The sequence below is a fragment of the Pantherophis guttatus genome, chromosome 6 (assembly GCF_059756535.1).
Source record: "Pantherophis guttatus breed Tessera chromosome 6, ASM5975653v1, whole genome shotgun sequence".
Taxonomy (NCBI): Eukaryota; Metazoa; Chordata; class Lepidosauria; order Squamata; family Colubridae; genus Pantherophis; species Pantherophis guttatus.
In genome coordinates this window covers 81,325,674-81,350,358 of record NC_142068.1, presented here as the reverse complement: position 1 = coordinate 81,350,358, position 24,685 = coordinate 81,325,674, and the positions used below count along the sequence as shown (strand labels likewise).

The following is a 24,685-nucleotide window of genomic DNA, read 5'->3' as shown; positions in this document are numbered from 1 at the left end:
CTTTGGATTGTCAGAACAGAGCCCCAAACTTATAGCTCTACATGTAGGGCACCTATGGATAATGGATGAATTCTGCCACTGTCCTCTTATACAAGTTCTCTAAGCACAAATTCCTATCTAACTAATACACTCCTCCATTAGATGGTGGAAATAGAAACGTTTCCTGTTCTGCATCACCTTCCTTGAAATGTATTTGGATCAGAGGTGGGTTTCACATAATTTTACCACCGGTTCGCTGCGCACCAAAAATGCAAGCGAGCCCCTCCCACCAATGCGTGCAGCCTTCCGCGCATGTCCTTTGCTTGCGTACGTGGCTTGCACGCATGGGCATGGCTTAGAAATATGTAGCACCGGGGCAGGTGGGCAGGCCCAGGTCGCCACTATCGGTTCACATGAACCGGTCCGAACTGGCTGATACCACCATTGATTTGGATCCATATTCCAATAATGATCTGGATGAAAGGGAAAAATGGAAAAATGATCCATATCATGGTTCTGTGAGCCTAAATATGTCACTGTACTTTCTATTGTACCAGATTCAAAAAAATAAATAAATCTTCTCCCATTTATATTTATTTATTTATTTATTTATTATTTGGATTTATATGCCGCTCTATCTCCAAAAGGACTCAGGGCGGCTCACAACAATAAAACACATACAGTCCAATCCTTCCTTTAAAAGTACCCAATAAAACTATAAAACTATAAAAACTATTAAAATCCCCTCTAAAACCCCTTCAGTCCAAGCCGGCCAGGCGAAATAGCCATGTTTTAAAGCCACGGCGGAAAGAGTGAAGGTCAGGGGCCACCTGGAGCCCCAGAGGGAGCTGATTCCACAGGGCAGGTGTGCCCACAGAGAAGGCCCGTTCCCTGAGAGTTGCCAGCCGACACTGTCTGGCCGATGGCACCCCAAGGAGGCCCTCCCTGTGGGAACGCACCGGGCGATGGGGAGCTGTTGCTGGCTGCAGATGGTCCGCCAAGTACCCCAGGCCTAAGCCATGTAGGGCTTTATAGGTGATTACCAGCACCTTGAATCTCACCCGGAGGGCAACTGGTAGCCAATGCAGGTCCCCACAGGAGGGGTGGTTATAAAAGTTGCATAATTGAAATAAAAGAAAGATAGCATAACAGGACCCTTTCAAATCATTCACCAACTTTCCATATGTACAAAATGACAAGAACTGTTTGAAAATCAGTACTAAATAAAAGATGCCACTAACTATTGGGTTAACTTTACTTTGGAGACAAAGTAGAAAATATACAGATTGGGGGGGGAAAGCAATGGAACAGTCAATGACTTACGTTATTCATGTACTCTGAAAGAAGGTCTTGAAGAGCTTGGCGGATGGCATTACACTCGGTGATGATGCGCTCACGGTGAAGGTCACGAGTACAGGAGGAATCGGCTAATAAAGCAGCTCCACTGATAATTCCCTCCAAACGTTTTTCAAGTGATGGTCTTATTTGGTCTTCACTTACAGTGATAGAATCCAAGGCAACCAAACTCTAGGAAAAGAATTAAAAAGAATATCAAGGAAGCTTAGATTAAACTCTAGGAAGACATTGAAAATGCTCATCCATAGACATCTGGGCTATCTAGAAACATCAACTCTAACATATAACATTGAGCTCCTTCAACAGAAGCAGGTCAGTTACTTGAGGATTCTTTTGGGTTGGTGTTTCTTGCTGGAGCAGCAGGTATTATTTATTATTATTATTATTTATTAAATTTATATGCCGCCCCTCTCCAGAGACTCAGGGCGGCTCACAATACATTTAAAAAAAAACATTCTAAAAACATTTAAAAGATTAAAAAACATTAAAAACCTTAGAACGCATTCACTCCTTCGTGGCCGGATCTCGCCAGATCACAAAGCGAGATCAACGGCCCCAGGCCTGCCGGAAAAGCCAGGTCTTCACAGCTTTTCGGAAGGCCAGTAGGGTGGGGATGGTCCAGACCTCAGGGGGTAACTGGTTCCAGAGAGCTGGGGCAGCCACAGAGAAGGCCCTCCCCCGCGGGCCCGCCAGCATTGTTTAGCTGACGGGACCCGGAGGAGACCAACTCTAGGAGACCAAAGGTAGAACCTTTGCCCAGTTTAGATTAGTGTCCAAGTTCAGCTGAACCTGGACTTGTGGAGTCCTTGTTATGGTGACTCATGTCCTTATCGCTATGCAGATTGACTACTACAACATACTCTCTATGGTGGTTCCTTTGAAGATGACCTGAAATCTACAATTGACACAAAGCAGGGGTGAAATCCAAAAATTTTCCCTACCGTTTCTGTGGGTGTGGCTTGGTGGGAGAGGCAGGGGAAGGATATTGCAAAATCTCCATTCCCACTCCACTCCAGGGGAAGGATACTGCAAAATCTCCATTCCCACCCCACTCTGGGGCCAGCCAGAGGTAGTATTTGCTGGTTCTCCAAACTACTCAAAATTTCCACTACCGGTTCTCCAAAACCTGTCAGAACCTGCTTGATTTCACCCCTGGTACAAAGTATAGTAGCCAGGGTGCTCCTAGCACAGTATAGCACTGATTTAGTTGTTTCACTAGCTAATCATTGGCTTCCAAATCCAATTTAAAGTGCTGTTATTACATTCAAATCCATTTCTATTGTTGTTTGGGGGTGTATTAGGTATTGTCGTCTCCAGAATTATTCTGAACATTCTGTTAGGCCCTCTTTTTGTTGTTGTTTCCTCAACAACATTTTTAGACGTAAGTTATCAGAACTTTATTCCTAGGACTCAGAATAGAATAGAATAGAATAGAATAGAATAGAATAGAATAGAATAGAATAGAATAGAATAGAATAGAATAGAATAGAATAGAATAGAATAGAATAACAGGGTTGGAAGGGACCTTGGAGGTCTTCTAGTCCAACTCCCTGCTTAGGCAGGAAACCCTACACCACTTCAGACAAATGGTTATTCAACATCTTCTTCAAAACTTCCAATGTTGGAGCATTCACAACTTCTGGAGGCAAGTTATTTGCCACTGATTAATTGTTCTAACTGTCAGGAAATTTCTCCTTAGTTCTAAGTTGCTTCTCTCCTTGATTAGTTTCCACCCATTGCTTCTTGTCCTACCCTCAGGTGCTTTGGAGAATAGTTAGACTCCCTCTTCTTTGTGGCAGCCCCTGAGATATTGGAACACTGCTATCATGTCATCCCTAGTCTTTCTTTTCATTAAACTAGACATACCCAATTCCGGCAACCATTCTTTATATGTTTTAGCCTCCAGTCCCCTAATCATCTCTGTTGCTCTTCTCTGCACTCTTTCTAGAGTCTCCACAACTTTTTTACATCGTGGCGACTAAAACTGAATGCAGTATTCCAAGTGTGGCCTTACCAAGGCATTATAAAGTGGTATTAACAGTTCACGTGATCTTGATTCTATCCCTCTGGACTGAGAGAGAGTAACAAACCAAAGGCTAGCTAATATGCCTAAGGCAGGACTAGTACTCACATAATCTCCCAGTTTTTAATCCAATGCTTTTAACCACTACACCAAATTGACTCTCTTAGATCATCTAAAAAAAGCCTCACCAGGGCTCTGCCTTTAAAGGAGACGAGGTGATTTTAAACCATAAGGCAGGTCTTCTCTAATGTAGCCTTAACTTTTTGGAACAACATAACCTCTTCCTCTCGCTTTTAAGATGCAGCTGGCATCCTTTTTACTGACATTTCATAATGCTTTGAAAAAAAAACTCAGCTTTCAAAAATTGGCTATGGCTGGGCAGCTACTGCTCCTTGCTTGAGGAGCAAGCTATGTTTGAGATTTATCTATGTTTGAGATTTATCTTCTATATGGTGGAATATTATATTTTGCTTGGCGGACAGCTTTTATTATTTTTAGTAGTTTTCTATTAAAAAAAATACAACTTTTTTCTATTTCTGTACATTGTTTAGGATATGGTGGTATGGGCAGTGTAAAAATACTATTAATGGGGAGTAAAACCATACTTTGATCTTTTCATACAAAGAGATGAGTCTTTTCTATAACTGCAACCTAACGATGGAAATACTTTCTTATGTAGATCATTCTAGCTGCCTATTTATTATAACTGAGATCATATACTACAATTTATATAATTTATTACTATAGGGAGTTCACATTTTTAAACTTTGCCTAATCATTTATTGTGGTGAATGAGCCCGTTTTTTGTTCCTATCTTTGCTATTTATTCATAATGTTACTATGCTTTCTTGCTATTTTTATTTTAATATTTAATTTCACTTCAAATCATAAAAGCAGAAAGGACAAAATTCACATAAAGATATTCATGCCAACAAATTCATGCCAGCGTTAATCATGTTTGAATGCTTTTGGGTCTCTTTAACCTTCATTTTAAAAAAAAATTAGTAACAACAAAAATCAAGTAAAATTGAACATTCTTATTCAGATGACATTAAATTAGTCATTTCAGAGCAACAGGAAAAACATAATTTTGCATAAAATAAAAAAGATCAATCCGTTTCAGGAATATCTACTTCATGTAGACATGCAGCGACAACTACTGTGTTTCCCCGAAAATAAGACCAGGTCTTGTATTAATTTTTGCTCCAAAAAACGCACTAGGGCTTATTTTCTGTTTAGGTCTTATTTTTGGAGAAATTCGGCACTAAATGCATCCATCTGGATGACAATCTTAACTGGGGCTTATTTTGGGGGTAGGGCTTATATTACAAGCATCCTGAAAAATCATGCTAGGACTTATTTTTCGGTTGGGTCTTATTTTCGGGGAAACAGGGTAGATTAGAATTTTGGATTTCATCTGAAGTCTTTCACATCTACATCAGAAGTGCACATACAAATCCCTGAGCCTCATGCATCCCCCTTTCAGAGCAAACTGGATATTTTAAATCCAACTGAAACTTAATTTTACCTCTTAAATCTACACAAATCAAGACCTACTTTATTTCTATTCCTGAATTGTAGCCCTCAATATTTTTGGCAAGACTTCAGGTCTACCAAGTTGAATACAGTACTTTGCTCTAAATTATCTTAGGCTACAATACTCTTTATTCTTGATCCTTGGCCATTCTAACTCGAGCTATTGGGCATTGAAGTTCAAAACTGTAAAGGTTGGGGGGATGGTAGCCTAAGTGGAAATAATAGAACATAATAGGTTTTCCTCAGCTATTTTCATAATCTTATTTCACTACGTGATTTACTGGTGTAGTAAGTTAGCACCCATCCCTCTCCTAGAAAAATGAAATATTCTAGGAAATATTAAAAAGGCAGAATATTATACCTTCCTGGATGAGAAATGGAGAAATATGTTTTTAGGCATGAAGCAGACTCACTCTTAATAGCCCCCACCCTCCTCAATAGCCCACAGCAGATGTCAGCACTTAAGAGATAAAGAGATAGCTAGGTCTATTCATAAGCAAATGCCCTCACCCAAGATCCAACAAAGATAGGATTAGCCCTCTACCCATCTAGCAACAGAATTCACCACATGGCACCTGGGGAGATTGCATCACCCAGCAAGGCTCAACCAAGCCTGGAACTCAAAAGACAACCTACAAAGTTACCCCTGCATGGTCCCATGGGAGCCTGACAACCAATCAGAATACAAGCTCAAATTCAAAGCCCAACAGAGAGTATAAATCTATCTATCTATCTCTTACCGATGTGCTTTTTTGCCTAGGACCTCAAAACCACATGGTTCTGTCCACCATTAAACCATCTTTTCCAGCAGTCTCCATGTTTTCAATGTCTTTCTCCCCACTTGGAACTGAACCCAGATGGACATTTCTTCCAACACTGGTTATCACTATCATCTGCCAATGTCAACCTAGCTGGAGGCAGGGGTAGGGGATTGCAAGTATTAAGAGTTGTTATTCCAGAACCAAGCTAGGGAAGGTTAATTTATTCTACTATTCAAGGTAAGAAATTTTCAACATACTGATAGGAAACAGAAACAATGTTAAGCAAGGCTCTTTCGTTCTCTTTGTATGTTAAAAGGAAGTCTGAAAATCATTTTGAACAATGTATGAGTAAATAACTTCACATTGAAGTTCTCCTCTGCTGTCAATAATTTTGTGCTGTAGACTCATAGGAACAAAGTTACACCGGTGCTGTGTTGCATGCTTTCAATGTCAAGTGATAATTCTCTATTCAGGCTTTTAAAATATTCAAATACTATTTAAATTTATTGGCTTGCAATTATATTGGAGGAGCTACTTTTCCTAGACACAATTCCTGTTTTCAGGCTGAACCTGATAGGCTAGATAGAAAACAGAAAAAAATAGATGGTAGCGTACTACTACCATTCCTCTCTTCAGAAACAGCCAGTGCTTATAAATTATCCCGCGGATGTTATTTTTGAAAGTAACATCACATATATCCCTAAAATAATAAAAACAAGACTCATTGCTGAATCAATGGATTTTTAATGGGAAATTATTTCATAAGTTTAAGAATCATGCTGCATCAAACAAACTGATCTTAGATGTACTTTTTTCAGAGGAATAGTTCATTTCAACTTCTACAAATGTCAGTTCTTTTCTAATTTTGTTTCATGTGATTGAGTCCTTGTTATTAAAAATGCAGCCTCTTATCTTTAAAACTATGATTTAAGGTAAATTATAGACATCATTGTCCATATATTCTCCCCATTTATCTAGCATTATATTATGCCCAACTTTTTATGGCCCATTTTACCATACACTCTTTAACGTATTCCTTCACATGGTGACGGTTGAGAGGATTGTGACTTGCCAAACACTGGGAAGAGAAAGAGATGCTGACTGTTGAAAAGTGGATTTTGAAATTGACTGAATTAAGTAGAGAGGGCAAAATTAACTGTTTTGATTAGAGATAATGGGCTAAACATAAGAGACTGGACACTGTGGACTTTCTATGTGCTAAATATAATAAATACAATGCATGTATGCATGTATGTAAAAGGAGAGGAGAATTTATTGCTTTTTCGTTTCTTTCAGCACCCAGCCAGGGTAGATCCTACATGTTAAATGTTAAATTTAATTGACCACTTTTTCCTCCTTTTTAGTACACTGGTTTTTTTTTTTTCTTTTTTGTTGTTGTTAGGGTTGAATGTAAGTTTTTGTTCTCTTTCATTTGGTTTGTTTGTTTTACTGTTTCGTATTTTATTTTCTGTGTACTGTATACTGTCACCCTGCCTATTTAACTTATATGCAGAGCACATCATGAGAAAGGCTGGGCTAGATGAATCAAAAGTTGGAATTAAGATTGCTGGGAGAAATATTAACAACCTCAGATATGCAGATGATACCACTCTAATGGCAGAAAGCGAAGAGAAGCTAAAGAGCCTCTTGATGCAGGTGAAGAAGGAGAGTGCAAAAGTTGGCTTGAAACTCAAAATTAAGAAAACTAAGATCATGGCATCCGGCCCTCTCAATTCCTGGCAAATAGATGGGGAAGAAATGGAGGTAGTGACAGATTTTATTTTCCTGGGCTCCAAGATCACCACAGATGGGGACTGCAGCCAAGAAATTAAAAGACGCTTGCTCCTAGGAGGAAAACTGTGGCAAATCTAGACAGCATACTAAAAAGCAGAGACATCACCCTGCCAACAAAAGTGTGTATAGTCAAGGCTATGGTTTTCCCAGTTGCAATGTATGGCTGTGAAAGTTGGACCATAAGGAAAGCTGAGTGCCAAAGAATTGAGGCCTTTGAACTATGGTGCTGGAGAAGACTCCTGCGAGTCCCTTGGACTGCAAGGCGATCAAACCGGTCAGTCCTGGAGGAGATCAACCCTGACTGCTCTTTAGAAGGCTAGATCCTGAAGATGAAACTCAAATACTTTGGCCACCTAATGAGAAGGAAGGACTCCCTGGAGAAGAGCCTAATGCTGGGAATGATTGAGGGCAAAAGAAGAAGGGGACGGCAGAGAACGAGGTGGCTGGATGGAGCCACTGAAGCAGTAGACATGAGCTTAAATGGACTCCAGAGGACAGGAAGGCCTGGATGAACATTGGCCATGGGGTCGCAATGGGTCGGACATGACTTCGCAACTAACAACAACAACAATTTTATTTTCTATGATAAAACAATAAATATAAAGAAAAAAATGCAGCATCTAACAATAGGAATTCACAAATTCAGGACTATGGCTTCCTGTGTTGCATAATTATTAGAATAGATATATGAATACACAGATAAATCAGTGGTGAAATCTAAAATTTGTTACTACTGGTTCTGTGGGCGTGGCTTAGTGAGGGGTAATGTGACTGGGTGGGCGTGGCCTTTTTTTTTTTACTTTTAAAACCATTTTTGCTACAACCTCTTCAGCGAAGAGGTTGTTAAAAAATGCTTTCAAAAGGCTCTGACGATCCCAGCTGAGTTGCCTCTGCCGATCAGGCAACTCAGCTGGGATCGTCAGAGGCTTTTAAAAGAAAAAAAGCCTCTGCCGATCAGGCAACTCAGCTTGGATCGTCAGAAGCTCTTAAAAGCATTTTTTCTACAACCTCTGAAGAGGTTGTAGGAAAAATGCTTTTAAAAGCCTCTGACGATCCCAGCTGAGCCGTGCGATCATCCGAGGCTTTTTTTTTACTTTTAAAAGCATTTTTTCAGCCGAAGAGGTTGTAGAAAAAATGCTTTTAAAAACTAAAAAAAAAAAGCCTCTGATGATCGCGCAGCTCAGCTGGGCATTGGGGGGGGGAGGACAGGGATTTTTGCTACCGGTTCTCTGAACCACCTGCCTCCATCGCTACCAGATCAGGCAATCCGGTCCGAACTGGGAACATTTCACCCCTGAGATAAATAGCAGGACTGTACAGTTCAGTTGCTTCCAAATGCCCAGGGCCACTAATCAAATACCTATCTAAACTCTTTAAAGCAGCTTCATCTTTTCCAAGGATCACACAGCTGAGAAAGGCAACCAGGGAAAAGACACAGCTGCTTTAAACAGATGCAGACAGATGCTATATTTGCACTGCTACAACCCTTTTGGAAACTAAACCCAAAGCATCACACAGTTCTAACAGATATCCTTTTTTGAGTTTCATTAATTCAGCAAGCATTTTGGCTACTGGAATATTTTGTTCAACAAACATGTTTTATTATTTCAATATTTCTCTTTGTCGCTCACTCTTGTATATCTGTATGTATCTATGTATGTATGAGTGTGTTAAATCTGTTAAATTCTGTTTCTTCCAAAATGATACAAGATCGCTTTTTTAACAAAATAAAACAAAAAACAATACGAACCATATAATGTGCAAATTAAAGAGAGCAGCTCCTAATTCATGAAAATTGCAATAGGCATTATAAATTCATAAAGTTATTAACATTCGTTCATCTTGGGTTTTTTTTTTTTTTCCCTCTTGGAACTTCTCACAGCAGGGCAGGTACGGTTGATTGCAAAGGGGAACTTTAGCGTTAGAAAGCCAGACTCAAGGAGTCTTTTCCAATAACTATGGAAATGCTTGAGAATTAGTAATATTTAATCAAAGAAGAAATATCTTTTGCTGCTGCTTCTTTCACAAAAGATAATCAAACCATACTACAACCGTTTACACTTAATGTAGGGGAAGGAAATAATTTTGAAAATTAAGCCAGTACTTGTCAAGCTTGACCATTTAAGGTATGTGGACTTCAATACTCAGAATTCTGGAAGTTGAAGTCCATGTCTTAAAAGTTGCTTGACAACTTGAGAAACACTGAATTAGACTGCACATTTGTGCTGTAATATCAGAACAAATAAATTAAATTCCAAATGTCTCACTGCTGGGGGATTTATTCTGGCCCAAGCACAGGATTGTCACACACACTTTCAACCTAGATGATCTGAGCAGAGAGGGTTTCTAGGGAGGAAAAGCCTCATCCTGATGCAAAGTCATCCAGTGGTGGGCTGCTGCATGGTCGCAAGGGTTCGGACGAACCCTTAGCTCTGATCGCTGGCTGGGCCCGCCCACCTGCCCCTCTGCTATGCTTTCCATTTATAACTAACTTTCTGGCTAGTTGGCTGACCCATCTGTGATCTGTGCCACCCCTGCTGTACTCACTGGAGCTGCCTGAGTTGATTAGGAGCATGTTTGAGACTCCGTTTCTCTCCCAAAGGGGCGCGTGCAAGCAAAGCGAGCATGCGCATACACACTCACAACCAGCAAACTCTTTGTTAAAGTAAATGCAGCCCACCTCTGAAGTAATCCATCAGACATCCAGCGCTTGATTATCAATGGAGACTAAGTGGAGCAAGTTGTCATAAAAGAGGACCTGACTTGGGCCGCTCACATTGCAGCACTGGTCAAAAGGGCCCAGCAGAGATTATACTACTTGAGACTTCTCAGGAAACAACAACTGAATGAAAAATTGCTGCACTATAGAGAGTATTTTAACTTACTCCACCTGTGTATGGTTTGCTAATTGCACAGTGGCAGATAGGACAGCGCTCCAGAGGCTTAAGGTCATTGCCCAGAGGATCATTAGTTGCCCTCTCCCCTCCATGGAAGAGCTTCATAACTCCCATTGCCTTAAGAAAATTCAAAACATTCTTAAGGATCCATCTCATCCTGGACACCCTTTTTTTTTTTTTTTGAACTATTACCATCTGGCAGACGGTACAGGACAATAAAAACAAAGACAAATAGGCTGAAAAACAGCTTCTATCCCAGAGCAGTAACTATATTGAACTCTACTGTATAGTGTAATATTAATGCAGTATCAGGGGTTTTCAATTCAATTGTATAGAATGTGAAGGATGTGCGCTTTTGTTTTATTTTTATCGCTTTGTTATGTATGATGTAAACTGAAGATGGCATTTAATTTCCTTGTACGAGGTGCAATGACAGTAAAGTAAACTAAAGTCTCACTCTCGGTTCATCTCTAAATTGAAACTCAGGCAGCTCCCGGTTCATCTCTAAATTGAAACTCAGGCAGCTCCCGGTTCTGTCTGGTTCTTTAGAACTGGTAGTAAAAGTGGCGGGAGGCTCCGCCCACCTGCCCAGATGTCATAATTGATGATCTGCACAAGCGCAGAAGCACACGTGCTCCTGTGAGCAAAGCGAGCATGCGCGCACACTCCTGTTGTGAACCAGTAGTAAAGGTAAGTAGAACCCACCCCTGAACTCAGGGCTGCTTCAACAGTATAGGGCAGGACAGAAAGACACTGCAAAGGTCTATTCTAAACCTGAACTCTGTCATCCATTTTATTTTAGCATGTCTAGAAGCCAATGGGTACTTCAAGGTAAGTAGCTCACAGAGGGAGAGCCAGTTACTAGGTTGATAAATATTCAGGTGACACGTACTACTTATGTTAATATTTCTAAAACCTCTTAACCAGTCCATAACATTTCAAAGCTTGTCATGTTTAGGAACTGACTCTGCAGTTTAATTTAAGGCAAGTACCACTTTACAGTTAAAAACTCTTGGTGACATTTGTTAAGCTTACTCAGGCAGCGCTATCATGGATGTCCCAAGTCTCCTTAATTTTCTTTATAGTTTATTTGTGCGCTGCAGAAGAAAAGATAAATCCTATGGAGAAAGGCAATGAAAACTTCAGACAAGATCACAGAGATAAGGACATTTCAATGCCTGAAATCCGAAATGTTAAAAGCGATCGTTTTTCTCTTGGTAAAAGCACAGACGTGAAAGCTGAACACTGAGAAAAAGCAAGAGTAAGCAAATAGATTTATTTCATTTTTTTTATTAAAAAGTATCACAGACTGCAAGAAAAAATTATCAAGGACGAAATATAGGTGATAAACAGAATCTCACATAGAGGTAGTCCTTGATTTATAACAGTTCATATAGTGACCATTCAAAGTTACATTGGCACTGAAAAATGTGACTTTTGAATGTTTTTCAAAGTTACGACCTTTGCAGCATCCCCTTGATCATGTGATCAAAATCCAGATCAGTGGTGGGTTCCTCCCGGTTTGGCCCGGTTCGGCCGAGCTGGTAGCAGTGACGATATGACATCACCGAACCGGTTCTCTTTGTTCAGGAGCTGGGCCCCCACTCTCCGCCCCCCCGTGTAATTCTTACCTTTTATTTGGCCCCACCCCCAATCTATTGCTGCCTCCAGAGTCCCAGCTGATCAGCTAGAAGGAAAAAACTGTTTAAACTCTTGCCACGGGGCTTCAAAGGGCCACCCTACAGCTGATCAGTGTTAAAAGGCAGTGTGGTGGTAGACAGGTGCCTCCAAAAACAAATGAGTAGACCAGTGCCTCCAAAAACAAATGAGTAGACTGGTGCCTCCAAAAACAAATGAGTAGACCGGTGCCTCCAAAAACAAATGAGTAGACCGGTGCCTCCAAAAACAAATGGGTAGACCGGTGCCTCCAAAAACAAATGGGTAGACCGGTGCCTCCAAAAACAAATGGGTAGACCGGTGCCTCCAAAAACAAATGGGTAGACCGGTGCCTCCAAAAACAAATGGGTAGACCGGTGCCTCCAAAAACAAATGGGTAGACCGGTGCCTCCAAAAACAAATGAGTAGACCTGAGCCTCCAAAAACAAATGGGTAGACCGGTACAGCTCTGCAAGCAGTTAAAAGCCTGGTAGACCAGTACCTCTGCTAAATCCTAAAGAATTGTCGTATGACCATCAAGCCACACCCACAAAATAAGCCACGCCCACAGAACCAGTAGTAAAAAACTTTAGAACCCACCCCTGATCCAGATGCTTGGCAACTGGTTCATACTTATAACCGCTGCTGTGTCCCAAGGTCATGTGACCCCCTTTTGCCACCTTCTGTCAAGCGAAGTCAATGGGGAAGCCAGATTCACTTAACAACCATGTTACTAACTTATCAGCTGCAGTGATTCACTTAACAACCTATGGCCAGAAAGTTTGTAAAACGGAGCAAAAATCACTTAACACATCTCACTTTTGGCCTCAATTGGGGTCGTATAAGTGGAAGACTACCCATACTTTGGGCAAGTTGATGTAAAAGGGTGAAGGACTAGAAAACAATGATAATGCTTGGCAAGCAAAATTGGAAGATAATGCATAAAATAGATGAAAAGAATGTGAGATATTTCAGTAATGTCCTTGGAAGAGCTATACATTTTTATTAGGATAAATCAAAATGCAAAAATGATCCCTGCAATAGCCTGACTTGATAGTATCTACCTATTATGCCAAAGGCAGTGCAACAAATAATAGCAAGAAAGACCATGATAATTTACCTGCTTAAAACTATTTTGGTATTGGAACTGGTTAATTAAAGCATTACAGCACTGGATAATACACAGAGTGAAAAAAAAACCAAACAAAAGGATTTTTTAATGAGAAATGAAAACGTATTCAAATATATTTTCATGTCCTTTAGGGAGCTTACTTGCTGTATTATAAATAGTTTCTTCTAACTATAGATTGCATTTCAAGGAGAATCTTCCAGAGATGCTCAAGACTGCTAAGGGTGATCCAGATTCCAGTTTCCTCAATAAGTAGCTAAGGCATATAAATATGTTCATGCCAACAATTAACTTATAAGGGTCTCTTATAAGACCACTGTCTTGCAATCCCTCCGATAATTACGATCTATTTCTTTGCCACCTTAAAAAGAATTGTGGTGAGGAACTTGCTTAAGAAGCTATTTTTGCAGCTGATTGATTTTAACAACTATTGGCAGATGTCCAGTATTCCATATTAAGCAAGCTGGATAGAGACACTGGCACTGCAGCTCTAGAAACTCTTAGATGAAAAAGATGATTTTTTCCCCCCAGGATTTGGAAGAATAAACTGAAGCTGAACTCGGACACAATGGAGTTATTATTCATCCAGCCCTTGGTTAGCAAGAGCCATGGTGGCACAGTGGTTAGAATGCAGTACTGCACATTACTTCTGCTGACTGCTGATTGCCAGCAGTTTGGCAGTTCAAGTCCCACTGGGTCAAGGTTGACTCAGCCTTCCATCTTTCCGAGGTGGGTAAAATGAGGACCCAGATTGTTGGAAGCAAGATGCTGACCCTGTAAACTGCTTAGAGAGAGCTGGAAAGCACTGTGAAGCGGTATATAAGTCTAAGTGCTATTGCTATTACTATATGGATTCTGGGGGCTCCTCATCCGGATTTAGTGGATATATCTGATCTGGATGAGAATTGCCCTCCATTAATGAAAGGGTTAGAATCCAGGAATCCTCTGGAACAGCTGCTACTAGAAGAGCCTTTTATCAAGTCTGAATTAATGCAACATGTCCTTCATGGAACAACTCGTGAAAATGGCCCATGGACTCCTCAATAGGCTTCCCATTATTTTAATGTTCAAAATAGCTTCACTGGTTACCAGTAGTATTCTGAACTGTAATCTTTTTTAAATCAATTATGGGACTTAAATGACTGCCCATTTTATGTGCCGTAGCTCTGAGTGGCGTATGCCAACAATGATAAAACAGAAAAGAAACGGTAGACAAGAGTATCCAAAAAAATGACTCCCAAGCTCTAAAACTATCAGATTGCTAACTATCAGATTGGGAGACCAAAACTGGAAAAGATGCAGCAATGGCACAATTGACAGTACAATATATGTCCATAACACACATTTAATCAAATTTAAGCAAGAATGGCTCTCAGAGGTATTACACATTACACAGCAGGGCAAATGTAGATGCATTTGGTATGTGGCTTTGAGGAAGAAAGTTATGGACTAATGAAAAATAATACCTGAAAGGATTCAAATAGATACTAGCAATAATCTTCAGTGTTTAAGGTAAAGCGCACAGTATATATCTGTGTGGTGGCTGGCAATTGGAGAAATAAACAAAAGGGAAAGAAAAATATGTAACTAGAAAGTTTTCACATTACGTTTTTATGTTTTATTCATGCTTAGAAGTTTTCTTGATTTGTTATTCAGCTGTTACTATGCAATGTAGACAGTTTTCTTTTATATTATTTTTATTATATTATCTATATATTGCTTTTTACTATTTTTATTATTAAAATAAATACTGTATTTTTCGGAGTATAAGACACACCTTTTTCCCCCAAAAAAGAGGGTGAAAATCTGGGTGTGTCTTATACTCCGAATGTAACCCCACCCAGCTTCTCAAACGGAGATTTCAGAGGCTGAAAAAAGCATCAGAAATGAAGCTTCAGAAAAGAAGCCCCCAAACAGAGCTTCAGAGGCTTTTTTTTTTTTTTCTGAAGCTCTGTTTCGGAGGCTTTCAGAGGCAGGAAAAATTTTTTTTTTCTGAAACAGAGTTTCAGAAGTTTCAGAGGCAGGAAAAAAAGCAAAAAAAAAAAAAAAGCAAGGCACAGAGCTCACAACCAAGGAACCTGTTGCTAAAATTCACCTCTGGGAATAGCTGATTAGGGGTATTCCGGGAGGCCGGTCCACCTGCCAATCAGCTTTTTTCTTATTTTCCTCCCCAAAAACTAAGGTGCGTCTTATACTCCAGTGCGTCTTATATTCTGAAAAATACGGTATATATATTTTAAAAACCCAAACACAACCCTGCTCTTTTCCAGCCATGTATTTATGTTGTGCACACTCCTCGTGCTATTGCTGACTATTCATTTTTCCTGCTGGAAGCCAACCACCCTGGCTGAGACCACATCCAACATCTACACACCATCTCTCAGAGCCTTAATGGGACACCTGTATGTTTGACAAGGGCAATCAATTCTACTTCCCCATAGCAGACGCTTAATATGGAATAAAGTGCCACTGGAATTAAAATCTGCTCACTCTTTGCTAGAGGCTCAGCACACAGGCATTATTTACCTAGGCCTTTAAATGCTGCTGCTTTATTCATGCCTTTACTCATCATGTTTTAAATACTATTCTCATGTCTATTTTTACTGCATCTTTATAAGTAGCCAAAAGCTGTTAGAGAAGAAATAGGCAGCAAGTAGATTTCTATAGGAATTCTAAACACACCCCGTTTCTGATCTTCCTTCCTGATAGGAAATCTGAAGAGAGCCAGAATCCCACATAGTGATTTATGAATCGGTGTGCACCTTCCAAGTGTTACATTTTGGAGTGACAATCTTGAGCTATTTCTCCCATAACACTAACACTGAATTAGAAACGCAGCCCATGCATAGATGTTCCCTACATAGTGAGAGTTGTATTATGTGTCGAGGTTCAAAGCATTCACTTTCCAAAGTGATAGATCCTGTGAGGTGAGATGTCTCCAGAGGTGGGATTCTACCGGTTTGGGCAAACTGGTAGCTCTGACGATCAGCTGGGAGCGAACTGATTCGCTCCGACGATCAGGTGGGCCCGCCTGCCCACCCCCGTGCTTTACTGACCTCAGCTGATTTACGCAGCAGAGCAGATTGCCGTGCCTCAGCTGTGTTACTCCCCAGCAGTAAAGCGGAAGGTAAATTTTCGTAAAACTGCTCACGCATGCAAAGCACGCAATCACTGAACCGGTTAAACCAGCGGGATCCCGCCACTGGATGTCTCCTAACATCCTATTCTTCAGATGTGTTGAAATACAACTCTCAGAATCTCCAATGAGCAAAACAATGCTGACTGGGAATTATGGGTGTTATAGTTCATCACGTCTAAAAAGCATTAAACATGGCAAAATCCTGGGAAGATTTCAAAGGTTTTTTTTTTAATACACAATAGCACCAAATGCCAATATTGTGTAAATTTAATTTCAATTAAATGTTCAATTCAGACAGGGAATTTAATAGCAATTTCTATGAAAAGTTCATTCTTCCTAAATGAATTAATAGCATGAGAGAGATAGAAAATAAAGATCCATCTTAACTTATCAATAGGAATCTGCGTTGTGTTGGGCACCTCTGCACTGATCAGCTCCAAGGAGCCACAAAGAAATCAATACCAATGAGTGAGCATTTCCCACAGACAGATCTGATTAAACAGATTTTCTAATGTCCCTGCCTGAGTAATTCGTGCTTCTCACTCCAACAGAATTAATGTCTGCTAAGAAGCTTAGAACATTTAAGCTGAACATTTAGGTAAAACAAAAATTACACTAATTTTCCAGTTTTATACAACAAGGTAAATAAATACAACTACATTCTAATCTTTAATTCAGGATAAAGGAATGTCAATTAAGTTTTGCTGAACCAAAATCCCAACAATATTCTGGGACAGATTTTTAAAGTATATGTTGGGCTTGGAAGCCATCTTTTGCATTGGATCTTCAGGCCTGCCACATTTACTACTGTGGGAAACTGGGAGAGAGGATGGTATGGAGCAAGGGTGATATATAGTCATAATAACATTCCGTTCTCAGAGCGTCAAGGACATCTTGCCTTGCACCTGGAGGGGTGTGACTGGGAGGCATTTCCAGATGGGATGGTGCATTGATTGGACCATGTGATGGACATATGGGTGCTGGGCAGGGACTTGGACTTTCCTTTGGGTGGGGAAAACCTGGAAGCTTTCAGATTCGGGTTTTCCCAGATGTGCCAATATGACATCCCTAATAAAATGGAACTTTGGGGAACTTCAAGCCTTGGAGTTTTCTTTCATTTGGGGTGTTACTTGGAACCCTGACAGCATATTCCAAATATTTTAATCTGAAATACAAAATGGAAGAGAAATATTGTTTCCACAAATAATACATACAGTAGTGGCCAAAATTGTGAAAACCTTTTGGGAAAAGTGTACTTTTGAGGTTTGATGGCTAATAACACCACTTTTTGGGGGAGTTTCAAGATAATCCTATTCCACTGCTGGAATGGCCTGGGAATAGCCCAGACCTTAACCCAATTGAAAATCTATGGAGCCGACTAAAGAAACTTATTAGTCAGAAGCGACCCAGCAATAAAATCCAGTTAATAGAAGCAATCATTCCATCTTGGTTTCACATTATAACAGCTGCAGAACTAAAAGACTTGGTTCACTCCATGGGAAGACGTTGTAAGGCCGTAATTCATGCTAAAGGTTACCCAACTAAGTATTAACTGACATGGTGATAATTTTTGTATATCTCGTTTTTTCTACGTGTTTCACTTTTCTTCTTTATACCGTAACTGCTATTCTAATAGCAAATCCTTCCTAAAAGTTATTGCATTACATTCTTGATTCAATTATCCACTTAGGAAACGTTTCCTACAGTAATTACAGTATATAATCATACGTACTGTATGGACCATAATTTTCCTGCACAGACCAAGACTTCCTCAGAGACATATTTCTTACTAGTTTCAAGATACTAGAGTTAAGATTTGGCATCAAAGCTACTTCACTTTACTTTAAAGGAAAAATGAATATATATGATGCTGAAATACAATAACATGCTGTGATCTCCATACTATAGAAAGCAAATTTCAGAATACATTTCAATGATGCTTTTAACAACTCAATCCTGTCCACTGGTCTGTCTCATTCCTAATAAAATGATGATGACAATTTACTGTCGTTAAACTATTCATTATACACCTGCAAAAGTATAGGAGCCAACACCTGCAAATACCTGATACCATTCCATTGAAGAGCCATCTGGGCCAGGAGCTTTTCCATTTTGCAACAAATGAATACTAGAATCCTAACCTGGGCTCTAAACCAAGCACCCCTATAATCTGAATAAAACTGCAGACTGAGTCTGAAACAACATTTACTCAAATTTTAAAAATTAGAAATATACGCAATGTCTAAACCATCAACAAAGATTTGTGATTAATTGAAGAGGCTGATTAAAATATATTGCAAGAATTTTAAAAGAATGCTCAAGGGCCTACTTGACATAATCCACACTACAATAACTTTAACAAAGCTTTATAAATCGTTACTTCCACTTGCAACATGATGGTTTTTATTACTGACACAATGAAATGATTAAAATGTGCTGGGTTACATTTTTGGCAGTTTTCAGATTTACTTCTGATTTTGCCCAGCTATAAATTCTAGCTTAGTAGTATGGAAGATATTAAGGGAGCTTTTAGATGGTGCATTTTATTTGCATTTCACAAACAACATAGAGCAAAGGTTACTTCAGGCTCTTACCTAATGCCATTTTTTCCCATAAATAAAGACAAATGAAACACTTTTAAAGGAGTAAATAGTCAATCAATTTTGCTTTATCTATTCAGCCTGCTTTAGGTATGATTTACATTATAGGAGTAAACCAAGATAGAAAAGGCTATGAATAAAGGTGATTTAAGGAGGAACACATGGATGCTCTTTGCACATATAAAAACATGTTATTCCTCGGTCTGAAGTAGCAGCCCATCAGGGATATGCTGCTGGAACCAAATTGCCACATGTGAGCAGCATGAGAGTTTTCACAAACTTTATAATATTCACACGCATACATCGATACAAACAAATATACAAGGGATGAACCTATAGACCTGCAGCTTCTATCAAACCCAACGAGCCCATCCTATCATAAGGAATTTTTGGAACCACAGTCCAAGAAATAGTAAAATGGAAATCTAAGCAACATCTGTACCACTACTGCTTAGAGCGTGATGGCGAATAGAGGTGGCACACAGAGGAGGCATACTCTGTGGGTACGTGCGCCATCGCCAGCTGCTCTTCTGGTTTCCAGCGCACGCATGCGTGTCAGCCAGCTGGTCTTTGTGCACGCTGAGAAGATAAAGGTAAGTAAAGTGCAGGGATGGGCGGGCGGGCTGACCTGATCCTTGGAGTGAACCGGTTCGCTACCAGTTCACCCGAACCAGTCCAAATCGTTAGAATCCCACCAGAGATGGGTTTCAGCAGGTTTTGACAAGTTCTGGAGAACCGGTAGTGGAAATTTTGAGTAGTTTGGAGAACCGGTAGTAAAAATTCTGACTGGCCCCACCCCCATCTATTCTCTGCCTCCCAAGTCCCACCTGATTGGGAGGAAATGGGCATTTTGCAATAACCGTTCTGTGGATTGGGATCAGAATGGAGATTTCACAGTATCCTTCCTCTGCCACACCCACCAAGCCACACCCACACAACCGGTAGTAAAAAAATTTGGAACCCACCACTGAATCCCACCCCTGCTCATGGATCATACCTAATTTTTAGGGGGCAAAGAAAACAGACCTTCCCACAAAAAAAAAAAAAAGAGGAAGGCATGGATGCTATTCACCAAAAATAATAATCTAGGGGAGAAGAGAGTTTTAAAAAAATACTACAGGGCAAAAAGAAATCAACAAAATGGGATTTCTATAATAACAAACCCAAGTTAAATAAATTATGTTACTGAAAGATAATGTGATTGTCCTACCGCAAGTTCATCGAGAGCACTTCCAAGAGAGGCTGACTGTGGGACTTGTTGAACTTTGGGATGTCCAATTCCTTGGGAGGCATTGGAGATGACATCAAGGGCATTTTGTATCTCCTTACAAACAGAGTCCTTGCTGGCAGTGAGAGAGTCGACATCGGAGTGCTCCAAGCAAGCGGAGCAAACTGAATGCAGAAGAGGTGAAGTCTCCTTCAGAGAAGCCCGTGCCGCAGCAATCTCATCTCGGTGACTGTTAGATTTTAAGTCCTATCAGGAAAGACAAGATGGTTATTTTTAATATTATCCACATAAACCTTTCAAAAATTATTCAGGATAAAATATCCCAGAACAAGCATGAAAACTCTGCTGTCTTTTAAGCTGTCTGCTCAAGCATGGAAGGAAACATGGTCGCTTCAAGTGGTTGACTTTTACAAGTTCCTCAGGCAATAAAACAGACTCTGCGATCATTTTTTTCAAACATTTCAAAGCAGACAAGTAATTTGTAACAAATTATTTCAATTTGTTCAACTTTTTTTCCAATAATAAATTGATTAGGAAGTGTTCGTTAACTAATTTGTTCCTTTAGAATTTAGAATAATAGCTTTGGAAGGGACCTTGGAGGTCTTCTAGTCCAACCCCCTGCTTAGGCAAGAAACCCTACACCACTTCAACAAATGGTTATCCAACATCTTCTTAAAACTTCCAGTATTGGAGCATTTACAACTTCTGGAGGCAAGTTGTTCCACTGATTAATTATTCCAAACATCAGGAAATTTCTCCTTAGTTCTAAGTTGCTTCTCTCCTTGATTAGTTTCCACCCATTGCTTCTTGTCCTACCCTCAGGTGCTTTGGAGAATAGCTTGACTCCTTCTTCTTTGTGGCAACCCCTGAGATATTGGAACACTGCTATCATGTCTCCCCTAATCCTTCTTTTCATTAAACTAGACATACTCAGTTCCTGAAACCGTTCTTCATATGTCTTAGCCTCCAGTCCCCTAATCATCCTTATTGCTCTTCTCTGCACTCTTTCTAGAGTTTCCACATCTTTTTTTACATCATGGCGACCAAAACGGAATGCAGTATTCCAAGTGTGGCCTTACCAAGGCATTATAAAGTGGTATTAACGCTTCACGTAATCTTGATTCTATCCCTCTGTTTATTTTATCCCTCTGCTTTCTAGCACATGGTATTGTAACAAGCCTTGGATGAAAGGAAAGAACTTGTGCAAAAGGTGTAGGAGGAGATTTTGTCTTTTGTTTTTTTGAAATGCCCATTGAAAGTGTCCATTACTCAAGAAAACACCTTCCTGGATCAGTCAAATTAAGGCTTTCTTTACCTAAATTCATCTGAAATCTCATAAACAGATTATGATAGAAATAGGAAAAAAAATAGGGAAGTGGCTATTAAAAATATGTGATAATCCTCCTATTCGTTTCATAGGAACGAATCCTCAACCTTAAATCACATAGAAATGTATCTTTTCCATTAAAGGGAAGGAAGAATCGGAGTATTATAACATATGGGGGCAATTTTATCATTGGATAGAAAATGAATATGGACAAAAAGTGGTATAAAATCAAATAATTTTGGAAGAAAAAGTGTTTTAATAGGAAATATATTAAATTGAAATGTAAAAGCAAAGAAATATATATATATATATATATATATATATATATATATATATATATATATATATATATATATATATATATATATATATATATTTAAATGATGGTAAGCATTAACTATGATGACACAAAACTTATAACCCAGATGACACACTGATTGATTAACTATGTAATGTTTGTTTTAAAAGAAAAAAAAAGAAAAAAACTTTTTATTAAAAAAAAAAGAAATGTATATTTTCCTTACCCACTGAACTCTCTAACAATCCAGGAGCTGAAACTCCATTCTCAGAGTCAGACGCACCCAATAAGAATTTAATTCATGTCACAAAGATTAAAAAACAAAATTTCCGCACATGTATAGATATTTGCACACAAATACTTGTATAATCTTGCCTTTGCCAGATGAGATGTGGATAATGCATTTGGATTGTTTTCTCTGTGTTGAATTTTCTTATAGAAATGAAATTTAATTCTGTATAAACATTTAAAGCATCAGTGATGAGAAAAAAAAACCCCAGAAATAAATTACATATCTCTCCTCAATAGCTGATGTACAATATAGAAGGAACAAGTTACAGTTTCAAAGTCACTAATAATGTGACTTTGTGAATATGACACTAATTTACCCAGTGGAGCACCAGAAACTGTTTTCAAGAAATGCAGAAACCGGAATCACTAAAGCCAATAAATATAACTCAGGAGAACCAGGATACTGGATTGCCAGGAGGAAGAGAAGAAGGAAGAGAATTTCTCCCAAATTGTTTGACATATTGCTCTGCTAACCAGCCAATTCACATTAAGGAACATAAAATCTCTAAACTGCCCTGCTTGTTCATAAACCAGATTCTGTGGCCGTGTATCTCAGTGTCTTAAAGTAAGTCAATATATTTACTCTGTATTGCAGAGAGGTGCATTTGTCTAATCCCCTTAACAAGTGCATGACTGAGGTGATGTAAGAACATGAGGTAAAATAATAGCATTATGGTATCCAGGCAGTAGTGGGATTGAAATCCCACTGCTACCGGTTCACTCGTGGGCATGCGCACGCTTGCACGTGACACTTCTGCGCATGCGCAGAAACATCTGGGTGGGTGGGCGGAGCCTCCCGCTGCCACTGCTACCTGTTTGCCCGATCCGGGGCGAACCTGTAGCAACCCACCACTATATCCAGATGTCAAATACGTATGAGGGTTAAGCCAAAGAAGCAAGGGAAAAAATGTTGGTTATCTACAGATCACATCTTGTTAGAGCAGAAACAAACTCAATATCATTTTTAAAAGATTTCCAGAGAAACAAAGATCTCAAGGCAAGTATTTATGGTTCCATAACATATCCTGGGGTATATTGTATTAACTACAGCATATGCTTTATAGATAAAAAGCTGTAAAAATGCAGCATCTAATTTTTCCTAATCACACATGCATAAATGAATTCCCTTGGCTCATTTCTGCTTCATACCTCCATATATTTCAGTCACTACGCAATATAACAAAAATTAAGAATTGTCTTTCCCCTGTAAAAAATATAATTTTCAAAATTACTATCTGGATTCTTAAATGTACCTTTCTGTCTTCAGCTATGAAATCTTTGCAGTTTAATTACTGTCTAAAAATACTATTATGTTTAATGATACTTGCACATGCCTAAAGATTTGTTTCTCTCTTTCCCCTCCCTCCTCCTCTCATTTTTATTTTATTTTTCTTTTCATAAAACTGCTTAACTCACACTTGAATGCAATTTGTTTTAGGCAGTATATAAATATAAACTAAGGCAATTAGCACCTCCGTCAAGTTTCTTGTCTGGTTTTCCTCTGGGAAACTCATAATATCCTAATTGTTCTGAGTTTCTGCTTCTTGGCAAACTCTCTTTTCAGACCACTTTCTTTATTTGATTCCCCATTAGGAATCATTTTTCCTCCATCCTAGCTCACTGCCTGTCTCCCACTTTTCCTATTTTATCCATATCTAATCCAAGAACATTTACTACACCTTCAACATACGTGTCAGCGTTCCAAATAATGCACCCATTGAAAGCAGAACTCCGAGACAGGTCGATTCCTCAAAGAACAGGTTTATTGGATACATCATATTGGCACAACTGGTAAAAACCGACTCTGAAAGTTCCCGCAGTTTTCACCAAATTAAAAAATGAAAGTTCCCCCTTCCCCCTGGGTGATCAGACACATTGTTTAATAGAGGTGCTGGCAGATTGCTTGGTTACTCCACTCCTCCTCACTCAGCCACCTGTTGGAATGACCTTGGTTCCCACCTTGGTTCCTTTTTGTTTTGGCGGCAAAGCCAAGCTATCTATTCCCCTCCCCCTCCTCTGCCTTGTGGCAACCATGAAGCCGCAAAGATGGTCTCAGCCAGGTTCGCCTCAGGGTTGACAATATGACTGAAAAAATCTTCCATACTTGAAAATAAGATAAGGAAAAAGACAGCTGGAGGAAAAAGGAGGGTAGAGAGCAGCTCCAGTAGTTGATACCAGATCAAATCATGAGAAGTAGTCTCAAGGAGGGCTTGAGTGGAGGGCATTTGGCAAAGGAGTTTCACAGACGATTTATGCATTTGCAAAGCTTGAAATCTTTTGTCCCATAAATTCTTCAGTGAAACGGGGGTGGGGGAAATGACCCAAACTTTTAGCCCCATCAATTTTGAGTGACTCTGAAGGTCACCAAGTTGATGTTTTAGGACTGCATGCAAATCCAGTACATACTTTCTGCACCTTTCAAAAAGTACTAGTAATTTGACTTATAACATTCCATAGAATTGATAATCTTCCTGAAACTGGTTGGGGGAGGGGGGGCAAAAAATCTTTACAGAGCATCATCAGGTTGCTACTGGCATGACTCTGTCTCAGGGGTGAAATCCAGAAGGTTCTGACAGGTTCTGGAGAACCGGTAGCAGAAATTTTGAGCAGTTCGGAGAACCGGTAGTGGAAATTTTGAGTAGTTTGGAGAACCGGCAAATACCACCTCTGG

General features: G+C 39.5%; 1 protein-coding gene and 1 long non-coding RNA gene across 4 annotated transcripts in view; one reads left to right on the top strand and one right to left on the bottom strand.

The window, feature by feature from the left end:
* CTNNA3 (catenin alpha 3) overlaps positions 1–24,685 on the bottom strand; it is a 957,874-nt gene that overhangs the window by 736,661 nt on the left and 196,528 nt on the right. For all 3 annotated transcript variants that reach the window (XM_034438682.3, XM_087871803.1, XM_087871802.1), the window contains 2 exons: positions 20,081–20,344; positions 1,303–1,506 (listed from right to left, as the gene is read on the bottom strand). In XM_034438682.3, the coding sequence (XP_034294573.2) occupies positions 1,303–1,506; positions 20,081–20,344 (468 nt within the window). The remainder of the gene's footprint in view (positions 1–1,302; positions 1,507–20,080; positions 20,345–24,685) is intronic.
* On the top strand, positions 11,433–13,695 carry LOC117678018 (uncharacterized). The gene is made up of 2 exons (XR_004594881.3): positions 11,433–11,607; positions 13,663–13,695. It is a non-coding gene; the product is annotated as an uncharacterized LOC117678018 (long non-coding RNA).